Consider the following 20608-nt stretch of genomic DNA (forward strand, 5'->3'; position numbering starts at 1 on the left):
CAGCCTTGACAGATCAGGGGATACTGTTACTGCTGTAAAGAAAAAGGTTTTAAAGCCAGTTACTTTCTGTTTAAATAAATGATGGGCTATTTCATGTGGAAAAAATTGCTTTTGTGTCTCTTGTGTGGGCAAGTTGGCTCTCAATAGGTTGGCTTTAAGAGTGCAGGGAGAGCAAAGAAAGAAGAGGAAAAGGTGTGTCTGGATCAATTAGTTAAGTGTGAGATAAAAAATAAATCCTCTTCCAATGCACACAAAGTAAGCTTCCTTTTCATTTACTGCCCCTGCTTCCCCTTCAGTGATCTGATTACAGCATTCTCCCACAGCAGAGAGCTCTTCCCATTTTGATGTAAACATCCATTGACCCTCTCTGGAGATTTGAAAAATGACTTTCCTGGCATTAATAAAGATAAACCTGTAAACAATATTGTTAAAGATGCTTGGGGGGGGGGACGGGGGGGGGACGGGACATGAAACCAAAAGGAACATGTTAAAGGACTTGAATAAGAAATTATGTGCACTTTTGCCATCGTCCTTGGAGATGGAAATTTGCACAGGCAGCACTGCATGATGCATCAGGTAGCAGCTTCATCTTTGCAAATGATGTAAGGATTTTTGCAAGTTTGGGGATTCCAGTCTTTTTGCTCTTGCTCTTTTGCTTTGTTTCTGATATGTTGGCTCAAAAAAAAAATGCTGGAGGAAGAACAGCAGTAAAACATGAGCAGAGTAATGTCTGAGATGCTCATTCAGTTCCCATTAGCACAATAAATGACAATATGATGAGGTTTGGTTTGGTTTTATACTCCCGTACTTCTCAATCAAGGGTGGTTTTAGAATTGTATCACAAATGGAAGCTGAGTCATAGACTGGCCCATAGCACCAGTATGGAGCAAGGTGTTCCCTTGGAGTCTCTGGAGTTAGTAACACAACTCTAGTGGTTGTGGTGTGAGTTGGTTTTTGTTGTTTTAAGTGGATAAGAGTCTTGTCTCGCTTTCCTATTTGTATATTCAAAGACATTGCTGTCTAAATAAGAAGACTAAGTTAATTCCTGATCTGATTTATGGGTTTGCCTAAAGGGAGAAGAGCTTTTCCTTGCTTCTGTGTAGGCTTAGGTCAGAAGAATGGCCACAACCTCCCCTGCTCACCTCCTCACACATAGGAATGTGCCTGCAGCCTTTGGGATTGGGTCGTATAACCCAGAAGGTGTGTTACCACCTGCCTTAGCACTGGGAAGGGGCTGCTCCCATCCCACCAGGCTTGGAGGCTGGGGATGCTGAGTGCAGCTGAGTGACTTTGACTTGTAGACAGGTAGGCAAAATCAGCTCATCATTATTGTTCTTCCAGAACTCAAAGTTGCCAAATCTGTGCTGTAAGAAAAATAGGAAATCATTTGGAGTGTGAAGGAGCACCTGTTACTGACTTTATGGCTGTGTTTCCCTACAGACAAGCATGATCACGTTTTCCATACAGTCAAAGGACAGTGATACACAGTCCACTCCATTAATGTTCACCCATCTGCTGATGAATTTGGGCTCAGAATTGCTGTGTGATGACAGGAAAGAAAACTAGTACCTTGCAGACAGTATTAAGCAACAGCTCTCAATGTTTGTGAGAATAACAGAAGATGAATGACCTAGTAATTCTCCTCTGTTTCCTGTCTCCAGCAGTTAGAGCATGGAGAAATGTCTGCTTTCAAGGAGAAAAGCATCTACTTCCATCAGTAGTCTTGACACCTGGCATTCTTTGCCCATAATAAATCCAGAAAGTTCAAGTAGCACTGGGGAAAGCAAAACCTAACCAAATGTTATTTCTTTCCTCTCATTTCTCCCCTCCTCCAGCCTTCTCTCCTGCCTTACAGTGTTCCCTGCTTAAGCCAATGATAAAAATGAGGTTTCCAACATGAGAAAAAGCACAATGCTTTGCAACTCATCTGTGGCTGCAGAAGAGGAAGGTGGGGTCTGTTGTAGCTCACTTAATGTGATGGGACTGTGAAACCTACTTCAACAGCAGCATTTGTAGTGCATGTGACATATGCAAGCTAGAGAGAGAACCTTGAGTTGCCAGGGAGCAAGTGAGATGTATGTGGCAGTCATAAGTGCTGTGAAACACAGCAGTTTCAAAGGCCTGAGAAGAGAGGGTAGGAGGTGTGAGCATTTACCCATCTAAATGCTGATTTGTTCTAATATTTGTTTACCTGTAAGATCGGTGGAGGATCTTGTTCCTGTCTGCAACTCTGAATCATGACTGCTGGATTCTCCCATCCTCCTTGTCGCTTGCTGCACCAAGGTAAACATTTCCCAAGCAGAAGGCAGCAACCAGCAAAGATTATTTATGGATCTAAGGTTGGAGGGGCACAGTTATGTCAAAATGGAGTAGTGCTCTCCATGAAATATTTTGTTTTAATTAATACTAAGAGGAAGTGTTTCAGCTTGCAACTAGAAGTGATTTCCTAGTTTTGATTTATCAAGAACTTGTTCCTTCAACTTCTCTTGCCCCATTTTGGGAAGTTCGATGGCAGAGAAGACAGAAGAACATGGTAAATGAGAAGCAAAGGTGAGGTAATTCACTTTTGCTTTTTTTTTTTTCTTTTTAAGATGACATCAGGAAAACTGAAATTACGTTGCTATAATTGATGTTATTTTAGCTGCTTCCTCTCTGAGCACCAGATAGGCTTTCAGATGCATTGTATCTACCAGGTTCTTATGAACACCATTATCCAGTACCACTAAACATGCAGTTAAGAATGCTAAAACCTCAAGAATGACACCCTGTGGTTGTGTGAAGTGAGGCGCAGCATGGGTGCAGATCTGCTGCAGGCTCCTGTCATTGTGTTTTGCACCCTTGAGCACCCTTATCGCTGCAGGTGCTTACACGGTGCCTTACAGATTGGAGTCCCAAAGTGCAAGCAGGCATTTGGAAGTAACTGGGTGACTTCTCTCAGTGTGTGGATGGAAGGGCTCCTGCCAAGCACCTGGCACTTGCATCATCTGGGTACCAGCCAGAGCAGTAAAGTTCAGATCCAGATTTTTGGTTCAGCCCCTTTCACTAGCATAGGTGGTGAGTGGTGACGTTCTGAGTAAAAATTGCACAGCAGAGCTCACTTGAAATAATTTATGACCCAACAAGAAAAATGGGTGCTAAGAATAACTTTTAATTACATCAGGTCAGTAAATTATATTACAGATTCATGCCTGGGACACGTCTTGGAAATAGAAGATATTAGCTTCAGTATATCTGCATCTAAAGTCATTGGTTTGTGTGTTCTCATTGAGTTCACAAAAAAGACTCTCTGTTTAGCTCCTTCAGTGAACAGGTAACAGATGAGCGCAGAAATGCTTTCATGGACTTAAACCACATTTTCACCTCTTGTAGGGCATCTCTGCTAAGCCCCACAGACTCTTTGCCTGTTGGCATTTGTGCTGGGGTGGGAAACTGGCATTATTCACATTCATCTTAATGAGGGAGATGCACTTGAGTGGACTCAGACCTTTTTATCTCGCTTAGATAGAGTCTTTCAGTAAGCTGAGCTTTCCTCTTCATTCCAGCATACAACATGCGTTAGTTTCTTCATGTGTATTTTCTTACTACTGCTTCAGTATAGTTTTGGCTTCTGTCTTCACATTTGGCAAGAATTTTTTTCTACACATAACTTGAGATAAAACAGATTTTCTCACAGAATGGTGTAAATGGTGGTGGAAGCCTGTTGAAGGTGGGGAGATAAACCAGCCAAGTTGTGTGTTGCTTTCTAATTGTTTTTTTTTAGGAAGTATTTAAAAACTGCTGTCATGACAAATGAGGGAAGGATATGTTTTAGTATCCTAGGTAACAGTTTTAGTAAGTAATGCTGCAGATGCTGTACTTTGATTACTGAAAACATCATGACTTGGGCTTTGCTGGTTGTACAAAGTAAACTCCAAATGTGTGTTTAAAGAACCAAAAAAATGTGTCATGTGGTTATGTTGCAGGATAACCCTTGAATATTGTAGCTTTGTTTAATATGCAGCTTGGGAAGCCTGGACTGACCAAGTCTGACTCCAGAAAAATAGGAATCCTATCAGAATTACTGGTTGGTTTTGTTTCAAGCTATGGCTGATCTTTCATTTGCAGCAATAATTTAATTTGTATGGGCTCTTGTAGTCCAGACCACATGGAGCTGTTCTGATGAAGACTTGAACCACAGTTTGATACTGGTCTGATGAGGGCCAATGCAGTAGACACCCAGCTAACATTTTTTGGCATAATCCATTTTTGCCGCGTGTCCTGCCTTTATCAGTGGGCTGTACTTAAGAGCAGTATCTTGTTCAGCACATCCACATCAGTTTGGTTATTTTACTTTCAGTGTTGCACATCATCCTTCTTATGTTTTGTCTTGATTTCTGTTCCTTCAGGGTGCTACCGGTTCTCTGTTATTCTTCTCCCAGTTGTCTCATAGTCTAAATCAAGGCTTAGATAACTTCCCCAGCTGCACAAAAGTAGCAAGGAGAAGAGCTGACTGAAGGTTCCCCCCTTTTAAATTCACACAATGTAATCTGTAGTTTAAACTGTCACTATTGTGGATTAGACAAGACTGTCATGGTTATTGTGCTGGAGGTTTTGGCATAGCACAGACTGTAGGATTTCCCTGAATTTATGTCTGTTCAGGAGTGCTTGCTTTCCTTGGCCACAAATCTGTTAGTTTTGTTCTGTGTTGGTTTTGAAAATGATTAACTGTCTATAATGAACCAAACTCTGCTATCACAGTTGGCGGTCCCTGATTGTATTTGCTCATGTCTCCGTCCCAGGTCTGAGCACAGCTAATGACGGTAAGGAATGTTGCTGCTGTCCTTTGGCCTTTCCTAACAGTGCTGTAACATCTTTAGTTTCCCCTGGTAGGGTTGGTAGTGTGGAGTTTGTTTAAACAGCTCATAGGAACAATAATGCTCCTTTCAACAGGGTGCAGCCTTCGAATACCAGGCTGCAGAATTAAGGTACCGTAAGAAAGGTGAACCCACCACTTTCTGATCTGAGTGGAAAGTCAACTGACACCTGTTGCAAGGGGCTTATTTTGTCTTCGGAGTTCTGCTGAGCTGTTTTATCAGTCTCACTGAAAAGATGGCGAAGTATTTTGGCTAACAAACAAATACGCTGTTTAGAAAACACCCACCATTTCACTCTGTGCAATTTTCAGTGCCATTTGACGATACAGGCTTGTATATCACACTTGATGGTGTGAAGTACTTAGCATGTTACACAAATATGCCATAGAATCATTTAGATTGGAAGACCTTCAAGATCATCGAGTCCAACTGTTAACCCAGCCAAGTCCACCAGTAAACTGTCCTCAAGCACCACATCTACACGTCTGTTAAATACCTCTGGGAATGGTGACTCCACCACTGCCCTGGGCAGCTTGTTCTGGTGCTTGACAGGCCTTTTGGTGAAGATATTTTTCTTACTATCCAATCTAAACCTCCCCTGGTGCAACTTGAGGCTGTTTCCTCATGTGTTACTCAGGAGCACATTAACAGCACAAGCATTCTTCACTGTGTTCCTAAATACATTTCACAATATGTCATGCTACAATCCCCTTCTTGTCATTATTTATAAACTGCAGAGAAGATCACCAAGAATTAGATGATGAGCATGAGACTGTCTTTCTGTACTAAGAGTATGTATTATATTGATAACATGCAGAGTGAAGCGTACAAATCCCTTCTCATCTAAAATGAGAAGACAGTCTGGAATAAAACCCAACAAATTATGTTTTTCATATTCAGTCAGATCAACTTTCTGCTGCTTAATTCCTGTTCGGTTCAACTGCTTATTTGCAAACTTGTGGATTACCTCCAGAGTTTGCATTTGAAAGCCTTTTAGGCATTATGTTGCTTTTGAATGGCACTAGGCCATGGTTTCTGACATGTTGGGAGGCCAGTTGCCCATCTGCTGCTGGGAAGGATCTTTTCCACAGAGCAGACAGCTTTGCAGCACTTCATCCTCCTGAGGCAACAATTAACTAAGTAGTTTCCTTATAAATGAGAAGACTTGTAGCTTCCTTAAAGGGCTATTCTGTGCTGAACTTTCCAATGACCCGTAGCAGTATTCCCACAAATTTGTGCTTTCTGTCACGCCCGCAATCCATGAAAGTCATGTTCATTCCCATATTATCACCTCGTGATCTAGGTAGGCCTTGGGGACCAGACATCTTGAGGAGACACCCCTGGTGCAGACCTGTGAGGCCAATCAGTCTACTCTCCTGTCTGCTTGCTTCTCCTGTGGAGACCTGAGTGCTGTTTGAAAACTGAGATGATGCTGTTGCTGCATCCTACACGTGCTTTCCTGCTCTGTGCAGGCTTGGGCATTACTTCCATACACAGTGTGAGCTTTGCAGTTTCAAAGATCTAATCTAATAATAGATTGGTCTACATTTGCTGCGTTGCCAGAAAAAGACATATGTTGTCAGGCAGTCGAAGTCAGCAGCAGTGCTGAAGTGGAAATGTGCTGAAACACGAAGAAGACAGAAATCCAGAAGGATCTATCTGAGGTTTGGCTATTAGGAAGCTAAAAATATTCTCTTACATATATGCTTTCCAGGCGTACTCAGAGAAATTCTGTTTGCCCGATGTTTCGAAATGATTAAAGGGCAATTCTTTTCCTTTCTTGGCTTCAGTGTAATAGTAAAAAATGCTGTTGGAATTCAGCTTATCAGGAACTGGTGTAAGAGGAAAGAGAAATGATTGGAATAACATGAATGGAAGAGGCATGTGTAGTGTATAGTGTGGGAGAGAAATATGACATTGAGTTCCTTCTGTCATTGATGAGTCAAGACGAATCTTGAGTTGCACTCACAGTGGATCTTTACATATCCATGCTGAGGCACAGGTTTTAGGGCGAAGACTTGAGTTTTGGCAGCATGCGCTGCTGCCAAGTTGTAGGAGAATTTTCCATGCTGTATTTTATCAGACAGTGTTTGCAATTCCAGCGTTTCAGTTTGAGATTTTCCCTGGGAAAAAGAATGTCTCATCGATTTGAACAAAGTGGATGTGCCACTTTGTGCCATTGATGTCTATGCTGGTGAAGAGACTTTAAATTCAGATGGCTCTACACTGCTGGCATTGAGGTGGGGATTGGGCTTGGAGGTGGTATATGAAGAGGTGAGGTTTTGATGTGCATTCTGAGTGAGCAATTACAGGATTTCATTTGTACATATCCCTTAAATATCATCACTTTTAGATGTGTGCTAAGAAAATGACATCTGTCACAATCAGACTTTTTCTGCTGGGGCCAGTGTGTGCACACAGACGTGTATTACTGTTCTGGAACAAAATTCCACCATAAATGCCATTGCAGATCAGGACACATTTTCTCCTTTTGTAATATTAATGTTTCCTTCTTCAAGACCACAAGCTTCTCCCTAGTCAGCATGCATGTGGCTCAGACATGAAGTAGTAGCAAAGAATTTTAGCTCGGTGACTTCTCCAGGGTATTCATCCACTAAATAATAAATACTTACACCTCCTGGGACCCACCTGGAGCAGTAAAAAGTCCTTTTTACCCAGCTAAGAAGTGAGAGTAAAAGAAGTGGGCTGCTACTGTTTTCTGCTTCTCTTGGCACCATTCCTGGAGAGAGTTGAGTTAGTAAATGTGCCTGTCACAGTAGCTATTACCAATGACACAAAATAATTAAGTTGTGGTTTCTGTTGTGGTGGGGCTACTTCTGTATTTTATAGTGATACGTCTGCCAGGAGAGAGAGTGTCGTGCTGGACTGTTGTGACGGATGCTTCCAGGAAAACAGGATGAGTCTCTAAAGGCAGGTTGTGTAACGCTTTCCATTTACATGAAGTCCTGCTGGTTACATGGCAGATCACTAATAGAGCTGCATGTTGGTTCTTCTAGTTTTTCTGATGGGTTTGGGGGGGGGCAGCTGCCATCTCATTTTTCTCCTTGTTTTTGGACGGAATAGCTGCAATCTTTGTTTTTTTCAGCCAGTCAAAAGAACACTCAAGCCAGTTTTTAGTCTGATTCTCTAATCAAGTGAATGTTCCCATCTTCTGACATCTTGAGCCGCCAGTGTGAGGTTCTTGGCTTTCAGAAGTCCTGAAGACTTTGGGACACATACTCAGCAGTGCTGAGAAGCCCTTTTTGTTTGTGCGTGTACAGTGGAAGAATCCCATGTCACATTGGCTTTGTATCTCATGTTAGAGGTGACATTGTGCTCAGTAGTGAATGAGATGGAGAGACTGTGCTGCCTGTGGTGTCGAAAGATGAGCACAGAGCAAAACAGAGGCAATAGGAGATCAGGGGGGATGAGGCATCTTGACCTTGTTTTCATGTGCTTGATGGCCACTGCCCCATGTCTCTGCATCTGGAGCTCCTCGGAGGCATCTGTTGAGGGAAGGGGCAAGGGCCAGCAAGGAGAATTGGGATGCTCTCTGCTGGTGGGAAAAGCCTCTGAAGCAGCAAGTGACATGGGAGCTTGATTAGATGTCAGCCTTGGCAAGGCAGCAAACTTCAGTGAGCAAACGGAATAAGAGTGCACGTGTGAACCATGGAAGGCTTTTGGAGGATGCTGGAGTGATCAGTTAGTGCTCTGTGTCAGTGCAATGCAGCAGGTTCAGGGCCGTGACAGGAAGCCTTAAGGGATATGGTAATTAAGAAGAGTAACTAAGAACTAAGTCATAAAAATAATAAGTGTTTTACCAGCTCCGTTGTGCATAGGCAGGCAGCAGGGAATGTGGGTCACACAGCGTGAGTGGCTGAGCTAGGAATAAAATCCAGGTCTGTTAATGCCTCGGGCCCCTCCATAAACACCAGACCATGACTCCTTCCTCCAGCACAGCTTGGGTGGAAAAGGACCTCTGCTTTAGGTGGAAGACCAGCCTCTTTGCTCTGTTCAGCAGCTAATTGTGTTCTCCTGCTGTTTGCCTTTTCCAGGTGCAAGTTCTTCAGCCTCACAGAAACCCCAGAGGACTACACCATCATTGTGGATGAAGAGGGCTTCCTAGGTAAGTGTTGGTGTGTGCCACCTGGGTATCCAGCCTGGGGTGGAGGAGGAAAACATGTCATCTCTCGCTGAGTTATAAGCCAGAGTGTTTGTAGAACAGGTCTGTTTGTCAGTGCTAGTGCTACAGCTGTGAAAGGTGCTTTGATCACTTAAGCACACAGTCTCTGCTGCTGTGCTCTACAAGGCGTTTCACACATGGAATATGAATATATTTTAATGCTGGGAGAAGAGTACACACAAGCCTTGAAGAGCAGTTTAAGCATATTTGAAAAAGGAAACTCATCTGTATATCACTGTATTAAAGCGAGCTGACCTTTGTCCCCAAGCCTCCCCAAGCACACCACATCTTCCTATTCCAGTTTATTCCTTCAACCTCTCTCTTTAAAAGGAGCACTTGAAGATGAGTGGTTTGTGTCATCCCTATAACTGTCACAGTGCTGTGGGGCTGCAAATCAGCTCCTTCAGCTCATCACTGAAAGCTGGGATTGATCTCCCTTTCTTACACCCAGCTTTCTCAGTGCTAAATGTGCTGTCTTTGCCTGTGGTGGATGAAGGTCTCTCTCAGCCTGTGTCAAAGGTGGGGTTGGCTCTGTGTCAGAGAAGGTGGTTGGTGTGTGCTTGGGAGCTGCAGAAGCTTGGCATTGGGTGAGTGCTGATGGAGAGAATGGTTTGGCTTTGGGGATGGAAATAGTTTGTAATAACTGTTACCATGTGCAGAGGTTTTGTCTGTAGCAGTGCTACTGAGGTGGTGGAATGAGGAAGCGTTGTGTGGCTGTTCTCATGTTCAGTCGCTGCTTTCTGTGATTGGAATTAAAAGTCTCCACATCTTACTGGTTTGGAGAAAATATATTAAAATGTGAAAAAAGAGGATTTCATTCATGAACAGGGATTAACTGTTGAGTAGCCACTTGTGACACTGTAATAGTCAATGGGTTTGTAATATCCAAACCCTAAGGAGAAAATTAGAAACTATAACATCATTATTTAGTACAGAGTCAAAAGTTTTATTATCAGCAGCATTATTGAATTATTCCCCTTTCTGTTTCAGGAGTGCTCATAAACATAGAATAGAATAAATTATTACACTGTAGAACACTACAGTGGTGGCTAAACATTATCATAAAATAATCACTGGGTTGAGCATAGGTGAGTGGCTCTTCACAGCTCTTGCTGTTTGAAGTGTGGGAGTTGTGTGGTTTGACTGAAAGCATATGTCACATGCTCGGCTTTTGCTCCCAAAAGAGGAGGTTACAGAACGATGCTGCTGCCAGAATGTCCCTTGTTGCACTTGTTCAGGGAGCAGCATCTGCACAAAACTTGTATTACTATTGGTAGTATCAGCTTTTTATCATCGGTGGCATCTGGGGGAAATCAAACTTTGTTTCACCATGATAGCAGGATGCAAACCTCCCTTCAAGAGCTTCATTTTAAGTCTGAAGTCACCGAAGTTGGAGAAAGGGTTTGTGGTTTTTTTGCACAGGCCACAGCATGTGGCAGAGCAAGAGTGCATCACTGGAGTGTGTTGTCCCTGCAGATTTGCCACACTAGAGGCATGCTTGTCTCCCACATCACATCTGTGTCTGTGACATCCATGGCACTTGATTCTGTGCCTGCTTGGCACAAGGCAGATTCCTCTATGAGATCATTGGTGGCAAGTTTGAACTGCAACCTCCCAGGTTCAGCCTCCAGCAGCCACGCTGCTATTTATCTATCTGGAAGTTATTCCAGCTTGAAACAAAGGTAAACTCAAGCAGTTGTTTTGTGCATCCTTAGTGGGGAAGTGTGTTGCAGTGTGTGTGCCACTGGTTGTAAGTGGAGCAAATCCCAGGTCCAGCCAAACCAGTGTCCTGGACCTGCATGTCCCACTGGTGCCCCAGGTTGTCTCTGTGAAGCAGACATGTCAAAGCAGGAGTTCTCTGCTTTGGCCTTTTTGACTTTGTTACCTTGGCTCTCACAGGCGCAGCAATTTACTGCTGATAGTTCCAGTACCCCTATAGCTTCTGTTAGGCTGTGGGTTTGGCAGCATAGAATATCCTTTTGAATTCAAATACTCTGGGTGCACTCAAGGTGTTACAGCAGAGCTATGCAGGAGAAGTTATCACCTGCCAGGCAACAGAGAGGAAGGAAGGAGCATGCTGAGGCCATCCTCTACTACAGCATGGCATGGCAACCAGGTGCAAAACCCCAGTGTGGGTAGTAGTCATGGAGCTGGCAGCCTCCCCATCTTTTCTTTGCTTCTTCCTAGTAAGTGATGATCTGCTGGCAAAACTCATATGCTCTTCATCCTGCTAACTCTACTAACACAACCCCTATGCTCTTTGGGTTTGTGTCCAGCTCATGCTCTTTCTGAATTGTCCCCACCACATCCAAAGCTTCCTCTCAGGGTTAGCCTCTCCACTGTTGTTCCATCCCTGTTCCTCATTTCCATATGCTGTAAGTTTTCGTCAGTCTGGAGGAATTAAAGATGTACCACCTAAGGATGCCTTGTAACAGGGCTTTGCTGCCTGCTTCCCCTCACAGTGTGGCTGTAGATGTCGCAGGAGGAAGAATCTCACTTGACTTTTGTACAGCGTGCAGTCAGCCCCTGGGTTTGAACAGGATCAAAATCTGTGAGAATTGCAGCACCCCACCTTCTTGCAAAACAGGACCAGTCATCTCTGCCTCAGGTGCATCACTGAAGTGCCAGGTTCAGATCAAGAATTGCAGGGTAAATCTTCACCTTTGGTGAGCAGTTTAGTAGCAAGTCCAGTAGCAAGGGACTTCTTTTCCTCTCCAGGTAACTTCTGGTTTTGCAGTGCTTAACAAACTCAGTGAGTCTCAGGACTTTTCTTTCTCGGGCTCCTGTATGAATTCTTGCAGCAGTAGCAGTGAGAAGATTGTCCTGTTAGCTGGCATCTCTTGTGTTAGCCAGGCCCCTGCTCCTGCCTGTCACAAAGAGCACCGGAGGGAAAAGAACAGGCTAGAGAAATGCTGGCACTTTCAGCAACCCTTGAGGTTACCACTTCAAGTATACTGACACACAGTAATCATACTTAACTGTTCAGTCAAAAAATAATCCTCAGGCTTGTTTCCCTGAGAGCAGCAAGTGAGTCAGGCTGGGAAAGAAGTCATTATTTCTTCTCCCCAGAAAATGTCTGCAGTGCAAAGCTGTAACCTGCTTAAGTATTCATCATGCTGGAAGGGAACGGCTACAGCCTAATTCTTTGCTTTAATTCCCCAGCAGTGAGGTGGGGATTATATCTGCACAGAACCCTGTTTGTTCCAGTGGCTGTTTCTTGGGCTTTGGCCTGTTAATGAGGAAGAATTCAGCAAATAACACAGGAGGCAGTGCACAGAAAGCTCTTTTCCTGGCTGATATACCGAGATGAATTAGCAGAAGGGCTTTGGCCGTGGGCCCTCCTGTGAAGACAAGTGTCTCAGCTAGTGGGGCGCTTGGACAGCCGTGTTAAACCCTTGCATCTATCACCCGCCGAGCAGCCAGCGCGTGGCACAAGAGTCAGGCAGCTGCTGCCCTATGAAATACGGGTATATTTGTTTGGTCTGCTTCTCTCCCAAGGTCTGACTGAAAGCGGAAGTTGCCTGCGCATGGTGCAGATATACCATAGCCCCCATGATAACTGCATAGTCCCTTTTGCAAAGGGCAGCAAGGACATCCCCCGTCTCTGGGAGTCTTCACCAGCAGAGCCTGTGGTCTCGCTGGTCCTAGTAGTATCCCTTCATTAAAGGCTTTAGCTTTCACACACTGAAAGGAAAGCCCATGCCAGCATGCCTGGAGGTGACCATGCTCTTGGAAACCTTGTTGGTGTGTACCAGGAAGCAGTTGCTGACATTGCATTCCTGTCCTGGCAGTGCCATCTGGATAAAATGTAATAGGGCTTGGGGTTAGCAATGTTCTTCCAGTGGCACTCCCAACAGCTGTCACATCACAGCTTCTGCACCATATATCCAGAGAGCCTTTTATTGGAGATAAAGGGGCAGTTTGGGTGCTTGGGTTTGTTTTGACTGTCCCTTTTCTGTTCCTGGTTTGTCCAGCTGGTTTGTCTGCAGTCCAACTCATCCTTTTTTCTCTTGGAAGTCCACTGCTAGGTTTAGTCATAGCTCTGCTTGGGAAGCTTTCAGTGAAATGTCATCCATCCGGCCTCCCATTTTACAGCACTTCTCTAATTGCACAGAACAGTGTGAACCAGAGAGGAAAGGCAATTTGATTTCAGTACTGAAGCAGCAGTGGGAAACATCTGCTTCTCTGGGGCAGATCCCTGGTGTGAATATAGAGCATGACTGTCAGTCTTCCCACGCTGGGGTTCACCTGCAAGATAAGGGTGCCAGTCCTTCCTTTTTAACCTTCTTTGGCTGTCTTGTATGTCTAGTAACTTCTCTAAGGCCAGAAATCCATGCATTTACACACTTCCCAGAATGAGAAGGCTCCTATTTTCAGTTCATGCCTCACAATAAATTGCCCAGTACATTAAAAATAATGGAACTGTTTGAAAAAGCTCAGCTAGTTCAAGTGCCAGAGAGGTTTTGTCAGAATTCATAAAATGTTGACCTCATTCTAATAAAAAGAAAGGATAAAAAGGAAATAAGCCCTCTTGCTTGGCAGTGCTTTGTTTTGGTAACCATCATCCTCATACAACCTGTACCCTATCTGACCTTGGATTCAGGACCATCATATGCTTTAGTACCACATTGAGTCCCTTCTTCAGTAACATCAAAATAGTAAATTGCTTTCAGTGTGTTTTCTCTCATCCTCTATATAAAATGGGCAAGAAATCAGCCTTTAAATAAGTGCAGGCACAGAACCCATCTAGCTGAGAGCAATCTGTAACTTTAAATAAAGATACAGAATGAAGCAAGCTAATAGATGCATCTGGGGTTTTTTGAACTTTTCTGCTAGAACTATTTCTCCTTTAGTTTTTTACTGCCCAGTGACTGGGCTTTTGTATCTCGGACACAGTGGCTTAATTTGCTTGCTGACATTTATAGCAGTGAATTCCTTCCCCTGGACCGCCAGGAGAGCCTGCTGGTTGCTAGGCAGAAGATGTTTTTCTGCATTAAACACGTGCACAGTCGCTCTCTTTTTGGATCTCTGTATTGGCCAGACTACACTGGCTCTGTGGTTTTCAGGTTTTTGAGGTTATGTGGTATTAATGACCTAAATTCAAATTAAAACCATGGGGTTTGACAACTGGCTGATTAGAAATCTGTAGCGTTTGGCTGAGGAGGGTGTTCCTGCAATGATACAGATCTATAAGCATGTTGGGCCCTGTGACGACATGGGACTGCTGCCCTCTCCTGAGGAGGATGGGTTTGGTAGTTAAAGCTTCTAGGGAAAGGGAGGGGAGGATGAGAAATATGTAATATTTCAAGGTCTGGCTTACGTCACCTGGGGAAAGGAGCACTTTAACTTCTCTTCAGAACTCATGTGAGTGTGTTTGTGAATGTTGCTAGACCACATTATTCCTTATGTTTGTAACTTGCCATGCAAATTCTTTTGGTCCAGTTTGGTTGCTCCTATTTAAAGAAATACTGTATAAATAATAGATATTTTTCACTGTTTCCTCCAGCAGATGGGTGTGTATCAATATCTATTTCTGTTTCACAGCCTGTGGTGAGAAAGCCCCGACATCTCTTCCTGAACCACTTGACTAGCCATGATTTCCTCCTTTAAATTTATTACATCTTGGCTGCTTCCTAGCACTTTGCAAAGTCTGAGATAGGTGAAGATAGATGCCATGGCTTGCTTTTATCAACCTGCTCTCATAATGCAGAACCAAAAAAAAAGCTTTTCTGGCTGAAATGATGGAATGATCTACTGAAATTTTAGGTTTGTATCTAAAAGCATGATGCCACTTCACAGAGAAGTAGCACCCTGCTTATTTATTTCACTGCAGAGCATTTGATGATTCACTTGCTGTCCCACTGGTGCATTTCTAGGCTTTTTCTCACTTAAGACGGGACTTAAGGGGAGTTGGTAGCATTTGTTATTTGCCTGTATTTGAAGCTGACCACAGCTTGGTGGAGCCACGCTAGGGTAGCTGACTGTGCAGCCCGTGGCATGGAAGGGACAAGGTGGAATATGCTCTGTTAAGACCTTTTGAAGCATTTGTTGTATGTGTTGGCAGGACTGCGGTTTGGGATCTTTTCCTGCTTTTTAAGTCAATTTTATATGGAGTACCCTGTGAGAGATGAGGAAGTGCTGTTACCCCTCCGTTACAGGTTAAGAACAGAATCACGGGAAGAGCGGAGGGATCAGTGACACAGCAGAGAGAGAAACCCCTTTTCCCAGGGCTGAAAGCATTCAACCATCAGTTCCCAAACCTTGCTGCTGTGAACCATTAAGTTTCAAGCCATATTTTTCTCAAGTTCGTGACCTGACGAGGAAGTGGATTTCCTCCGCCTTGGCATCTCATAAATGCTGTGACCTTAGTCTAGAAATGGTGAGACTACAATAACTTCCCAGAAAACCAGTCTGTCGTCACCTGCAAACAAAGAAAACATTTCTTTCGTGGTAATCCCTTGCAAAATGCCAGCACATGGCACTCCCCCAGGCTTGAAGGATCTCCTGGTCAAGTGAGAAGGGAAAGCCCAACAAACTTACATCCAGTCTGTACTAGACAGAGGCTTTCAGGCAGAGGTGGCAAGTTACGTGCCCAGAAACTTTGCCAGCTTTAGTTTTCTCGTGATGCAGTGATCAGTTTTTGACAGGTTTCTGCCAGCCTTGGTAAAAAGTCTCAAGAGCTAATGGTGGATCCCATTTCCCATAATCCCAGTGCAATGTGTCTATGGTCTTCACTCCAATCAGTTGAATTCCTTGTATCTAACTCTGGAAGTGCACAGTGATGAATGGGTTACAGTTCTTTTTTGAGGAGAAGGGACAGGGGGCCAGAGCAGTGTGATGAAGTTCCCAGGTCTGCTGCAGGCTTCTCTGTTTGACCTTGGGCAAGTCTCATTGTGTCTTAGTTTCCACATTTGAAAAATAGGGGTAATCCTATTAAATCACCTCATAACGGGCCCTATAAAGAGTAATTAGTAAACATGTGGAAATGCTTTGGTAACAAACAGTAAGGGCCATGATAATAATGGAGGTAGCTTCTGTCCCATAGGATTCACTTTCATACTTGCAGACCTGTTGAATAAATCATGTCTACACTGGAACAGATTGGAGATTATGGTAGAAAAAATACACTTTTATGAAAAAAAAACTTGCATAATCTCTTTAGAATCTCATATCCTGGTATTTAATCTTGCACAGCATTAAGTCTCGCAACATCAAGGTTACAGTCATACAAGGGTTAGAAATTTAGTGGCTCTATCTTCAAGTCTTGTTTGAAATGTAATTATTTGCTCTGCACTGTCAATCCAGTGAAATACTGTCTGAAGAACAAAAGGATTCCATGTGCTGTTTTGTATGAAAGCACACAAGGAATTGGGAATGTGAGTCCAACTGCATTGGTTTCTTTTCTTTACCTTCCTTTCCTTCTGTGGTTTCTGGTTTCCAGTGAACTGTGTTGCATGTATCCCCTTGCCTCAGTGTTGCCTTCGACTGCCTTGGACTAGGTCCTCCCCATCCCTTGGCTCACTGATCCTGTGAGCATAGCCTTTGCCAAGTGTTTTTGAAACACAGGGAAAGTTTAGTCAGGAAGTGGGAAATGTGCTGATCTGCACTTCCTGAGGAATCCCCTGATTATCAAAGACAGAAATCCTCAGTTCTTTGGGACTGTGGAGCCCATTCACTCGTGGAGCAGAGAATGGGTGAGGAGAGGCTGGCTATGAGCAATGTTCCCCTGTCTGGGAGCAAAAGCTTGGTCAACAGGTTGGGAAGGACGCAGCTCTTACGGCACAGAGAGGGCATCAAAGTCAGTGACTCAGGAGACAATCTGCACACCCGTATCCATGCTCTGAGCACATCTGGAGCCAAACTTTTAATCCTCATTCCTTATTACTGAAGAAAAAAAGCCATTTCTTCTCCCTTCTTTCTTCTCGCGAACAAGCGTCAGCTTTTGGAGCTTGGGTCTGGTTTTGATTTTCCAGGATTGCTCATTATTAGTGGTGCATTATCCCGTGAAGAGGAAGGAAGAAAGCAGCCTGATTTCCTGCAAGCAGGCTGGAGCCTAACCTGGATTTGTCTTCCTAACCCGGTTCTCCAGTGAGAGTGGATATAACGATTATTTTTGGAATCTACCTTACCATGGGCCACATTTTCAGCCAAACATAATAATGATGCTTTGTTGTTGGAGTATATTCATACTTCCTGTCTTACCATACCCCTGTGAGGTAAGAATTAATTTTTCTCTCCCACATATGAGGAAACTGATAAAATGGAGACAAATGACTTGAGTCAAGTCACATACACACTTTGTGGGACAGATGAGGTTTTGCCTTAACAGCAAACCCAAATTGCCATCTACTTGCGTGCACTTCAGATCAGATTTTATTTACCACTGTATTCCAAAGACTTGAATATCTATTCTGACACTATTGTAAACCCACAGTTTTCTGGTGATCTTCCCAGTAGTCTGCGTGAGTCACTTCTCCCTCGGGGCTCACAACCAGGTGGGATGTGTGCTATCTCATTAGAATAACTTCTACATTACAACTTGACTTCCTTGTGCAATGCCATTTATTGTGTGGCCTGGCAAGAAGTCACCTCCTTGCTCTTAGACTCCTGCTATTAGTCTGAGTTTTTTGTTTCTCCCAGCAGAGAAGCTAGGAGAGGAGGCCACCATAAACCTGTTTTCTAAAGAGATGTTTCTGTGCATTTCACGTTACTGTGCCAGTCTCTTTGGAAACACAGTCCTTTTTTTTTTTTCAGTTTTGAAGAGTCAGTGTAAAAGTATAACCAGCTTAGTTTTTAGATTGCAGTCAAAGTCTAAAGTTACAGGGACCGCAAGAGAAGAAGTAATTGATTGAAAGTGAATCGAAAGCAGAGTTTCTGTTTAAGCATTTCCTTTTATCAGTCCTTGATTGCTGTCTTAGTGGACGCTTGCACTGAAGGTCTTTCCTCAGGAGGCGCTGATTATTTAAGTGCAGAGAAGGCAATGCCTGTGCATATACATGGATTTGCCAGTTCCCAGTCTCTATAACATTACTAACCACATCAGCCTCTCATGGAGGACCAGTATTGTGTCATCCTATGGCTTGACAGAAGAGGATAGCTGCATGCCCTAGTTAGATGTTCAGTCCCTGGGAAAGCAGAGGAGCTACTTGTCAGTCAGGCTTTCAGAGCTGGGCTGTGTGTTTGTACAGCTTCATTTAATTCCAAGTTACCCTTGGGTTATTTAATTTCCTGACAGCTGCAAAAACAGTGCTCTCAGATAACAATGGCCTCTAATTAGGCAATGTGCCTAAAATGGGAGAATGTTTTATTTGACCATGGCACTAATGCTCTGTGTGCAGCTTACAGATGAGAAAGTCGAGAGAGTTGCATTTCCAGCTCCCCTTGGCAGAGATGTGTCTATCTTGTGATACTCAGTGCATAATGCTAAAGGCATGCCCGCTCCCCTGCCCCTGTGGTTAAAGCGCTTCTCATCCTTTTGGACTGTGTCATCAGTAAATCTGTCTTTCAGCTGTAACCACCTTCCAGAAATATGTTTTATCAGCACAACAAGACTAACAGGACTTGCACAGCTGAGGCTGCAGAGCAGTTTAGAGAGACGCAGGCAACAAGAAAACGTATGAGATTTACCTGTGGTTGTGGGTTGTAGCTTCTGGGGGTTATAATACACCGCGGAGTTGCCCATATGTTGCTTTTATGGCTCATGTACTTAGTATGCAGTCAGGCAGCGGGAGAAATAAACATACAAGTCAACTACTCTTCCAAATCATTTATTCAATTTGGAAAGGGTGTTAGCATCAGGTTAGGTTAATTAGATCCTGGCTCATGATTTGTGCTTATGGAAGCTTTATGCATTGGGCTGTACAAATTGATGATTTCTGATCTGCCTCCTGTGACAGCAGGAAGTAGCTGTTCAGGAGTCCTTCCCCTCCTTTAATTCTTAGACTTCCCTTGAAGTCTTGAATTTAAAAGAAAACAGATTTTTTTTTTATTTGCCTTTTTCACTGCTTTACTCCCTGTTTAACTCCTTCCCAGAGCTCACAGTTCTGACAGTTCCCATGCCAAATCCTCATCATTGTGGAGCTTTAAACTCTTTCCTTAAAGTCCTGTTTCTATAACCATGGTGCAGAATTGCAGTTCTGATGGATCAGATGTCTGCTTAAAAGCCTTGCAGCCTTAATGAGGTGTTTGCTAATCTGCAGTCAGAGTTTAGCACTGCCTTTCAGCTGGGAAGTCATTACATGCGCATCCTATACCACTGTCCAGAGGGCTCTTTGCAGGTTCCTGGTATGGATTCTCTATATCCACTTGCTTTTAGGTGACTGATTCTGCTCAGACATGGTAATACAGTGAGAGATTACTGCATCAATTGCAGTGTATAATATCAATGAAATTTACTGTCTGCATTAATCTGGTTAATTATTGACCCAGTTCTGTTGAGGTGCTGATCTGTTTGAAAAAGCTGGGGGTGAGAGCTCAGATTGCCTTATGGCTGCAAGGACATGATAGGGAAGAATAAATTTCTAGAATACAAACACTTCTTTCCCAAAAGACAAATGGAAAGAATCACAATATACATAGGTTCACAACCCCTCGTTCTACCCCCAAATGTATGTGCCAGTTTAAATCACGTAAGTTTTTAATCCTAAATCCTGACCCTAGGAACCTAGTTTAGCTGTAAGGTAACAACTTACAGTGGTTAGCTTCCTTCAGAGTAGCAAAAAAGCTTGTTTCTGTCATAATCCCTCTCCAAGCTTTCTGCATACCATCTAGGCAAAAAGTGGTAAACACGTCCCCAGTTTTGCTTTGTGTGAGTCTTGTCCATTTTCTTTGGGTTTGCTCTATCTGGGATTTCTATCACCATGTCCTACCAAAACATTCTCATACTTACTTTACAAGATTCAGTTCCAACTTCTCTGCTTCCACATTTACTGAAGTCAGAATGAGCCGTGTCCCTGCTGTCACAGTCTGCATGTATTGTTTGGGTTGCTTTTGGAATACCTGAAATTGAAGAGTTTCCTAAGATGCGAGAGGTGACTTCTCAAGGGCTGGAGTGCTTGTGGCTGACGTGTCCTTGTCCAGCAGCCTCATTTCTTTGCTTTGTATCTTCCACACTGCTGAGCAGATTGGGAGTGCTAAATAAATGGTAATCTCTGGAGTCCTGCTGAATGACTGTGTCTGCAAGGTATTTACTTCACAGTTGTTTTTCTCTTCTGCTTCCCTGGCCTTGGGTAAGATGTTTATTTACTGAAACGCTTTGAGCTGAACTGGTGGAATTAAGAGTTCCCAATTTATTTATGTATACATAAAGCCTGTGTGCATGTGTGTGTATACACCTATATTTGTATATGTATATATTTATTCAGGGATGTAGAAGGGGATTAAGCATTTTGAGCTGTTCTTTTTCAGAAACTCATCCTTCAACTCCAGCTTAAACCCGAACAGTATATTGGATTTTCAGGCTTTAATAGATCGAGTGAGAGCATCTGCCAGGACTCAGCAGTCCCTGACCAAACCGGGGCTTTCTTTAGTTGGTGGATTTAATAGGCAGCTCGTGTGCAGATGTGCACATCTG

General features: G+C 43.5%; 1 protein-coding gene across 2 annotated transcripts in view; it reads left to right on the plus strand.

Moving 5' to 3' along the window:
* CASTOR2 (cytosolic arginine sensor for mTORC1 subunit 2) overlaps positions 1–20608 on the plus strand; it is a 146965-nt gene that overhangs the window by 87473 nt on the left and 38884 nt on the right. For both annotated transcript variants that reach the window (XM_057410709.1, XM_057410708.1), the window contains one exon: positions 8909–8979. In XM_057410709.1, coding sequence (XP_057266692.1) covers positions 8909–8979 — 71 coding nt within the window. The remainder of the gene's footprint in view (positions 1–8908; positions 8980–20608) is intronic.

This window comes from Pezoporus wallicus, unplaced genomic scaffold, assembly GCF_028554395.1.
Source record: "Pezoporus wallicus isolate ANWC-B61680 ecotype Strahan unplaced genomic scaffold, APGP_CSIRO_Pwel_v1 contig_8705, whole genome shotgun sequence".
NCBI classification, from domain to species: Eukaryota; Metazoa; Chordata; class Aves; order Psittaciformes; family Psittacidae; genus Pezoporus; species Pezoporus wallicus.